The 1,050-nt window shown below is 39.9% G+C and overlaps 1 protein-coding gene across 1 annotated transcript in view; it reads left to right on the forward strand.

Moving 5' to 3' along the window:
• The window catches only part of LOC119591025 (trypsin-1-like), a 2,210-nt gene extending 1,875 nt beyond the window's left edge, over nt 1–335 (forward strand). Inside the window, exon 8 of the mRNA XM_037939755.1 lies at nt 129–335. Coding sequence (XP_037795683.1) covers nt 129–335 — 207 coding nt within the window. The remainder of the gene's footprint in view (nt 1–128) is intronic.
• The last annotated feature ends 715 nt before the right edge of the window (nt 336–1,050 follow it).

Raw genomic sequence — 1,050 nt, forward strand, 5'->3', positions numbered from 1 at the left:
ACCCAGTGAGTGATCCTTCTTTGGGTTGGGTTAGCTTTCTCCTTCCTGGCCATGTTCTTTTCGTCATGCAACTAGAATATTTAGAAATATCATTTAAATATTTTACTGTAAATATTTCATTTTTCCAGATTATATCAACTTCATTCAGAATAATGCTAATACTGGGAACTTCTGCTAAGAGGAGCTGCCAGAATCCAGAATCTTCAACAGATGACGACTTATGCCAGCGAGAAGCCCATCCAAACATGCTGATGACTCTGAACACTGAAATTAATATCGACGAAAGCCTTGGTTCGAAGTACCTTGACTCAAGTCTGGGATTCTTGCCATTTTGACCAGGCCTATACTATGGCCAATCTCAGAAAAGTAAAACTGGCAACTCACCCCGAACTCTCAAGCCTTGCGATTAGCCGATTCGCTTTTTTTTCTATTCACCTGATCTTACACTTGTGATTTCATATATTTAGTTTTTACATTTATATATAGTATCTTATAAATTTTATCAAAATATGCTGCCCTCAACACCACATTCTTTTCTTCTCATAAGCGACTTGGTGAATCAGAAGACACGAAAGCCTTGGGTGAGTTGCCAGTTTATGCTTTCTTGAAATTGGACAGTTTAGGCATGTTTTCCAGGGGACTGTGGGAAGCCAGACCGAAAAGAGCTACCGGCCCAGTTCCTGCAAATTTTGCGCAAGTAGTGATGATCTGTAGGTTATGATCTTAGCAGCTTCTTTTTAAGTCTTCCTATGCAGATGTAATATCAGTGAAAGCGTTTTAAAGCCTGCTAAGAAGCACAAAAGCTATGGCAGTTTTAATGGTCGGCCTGAAATGGTTCCTGGGCGAAGACAGGGTAGTAGACCCTGGGCGTAAGAAACTGTTAAGGGGAACAACGGCTTTGTTTTGAATGACTTCCGTGCCTTTGTTTGCTGCAAATAAAAACTGCATTGCATAATGTTCTTGCCTTGACCTTTTATTTTCAAGATGGAAGGAAAGATAAAGCCTGCATTGAGATTGAAAGAAATTTTGAAACTGATGCAGAAGCGTGTA

The sequence above is a fragment of the Penaeus monodon genome, chromosome 28 (assembly GCF_015228065.2).
Source record: "Penaeus monodon isolate SGIC_2016 chromosome 28, NSTDA_Pmon_1, whole genome shotgun sequence".
NCBI lineage: Eukaryota > Metazoa > Arthropoda > Malacostraca > Decapoda > Penaeidae > Penaeus > Penaeus monodon.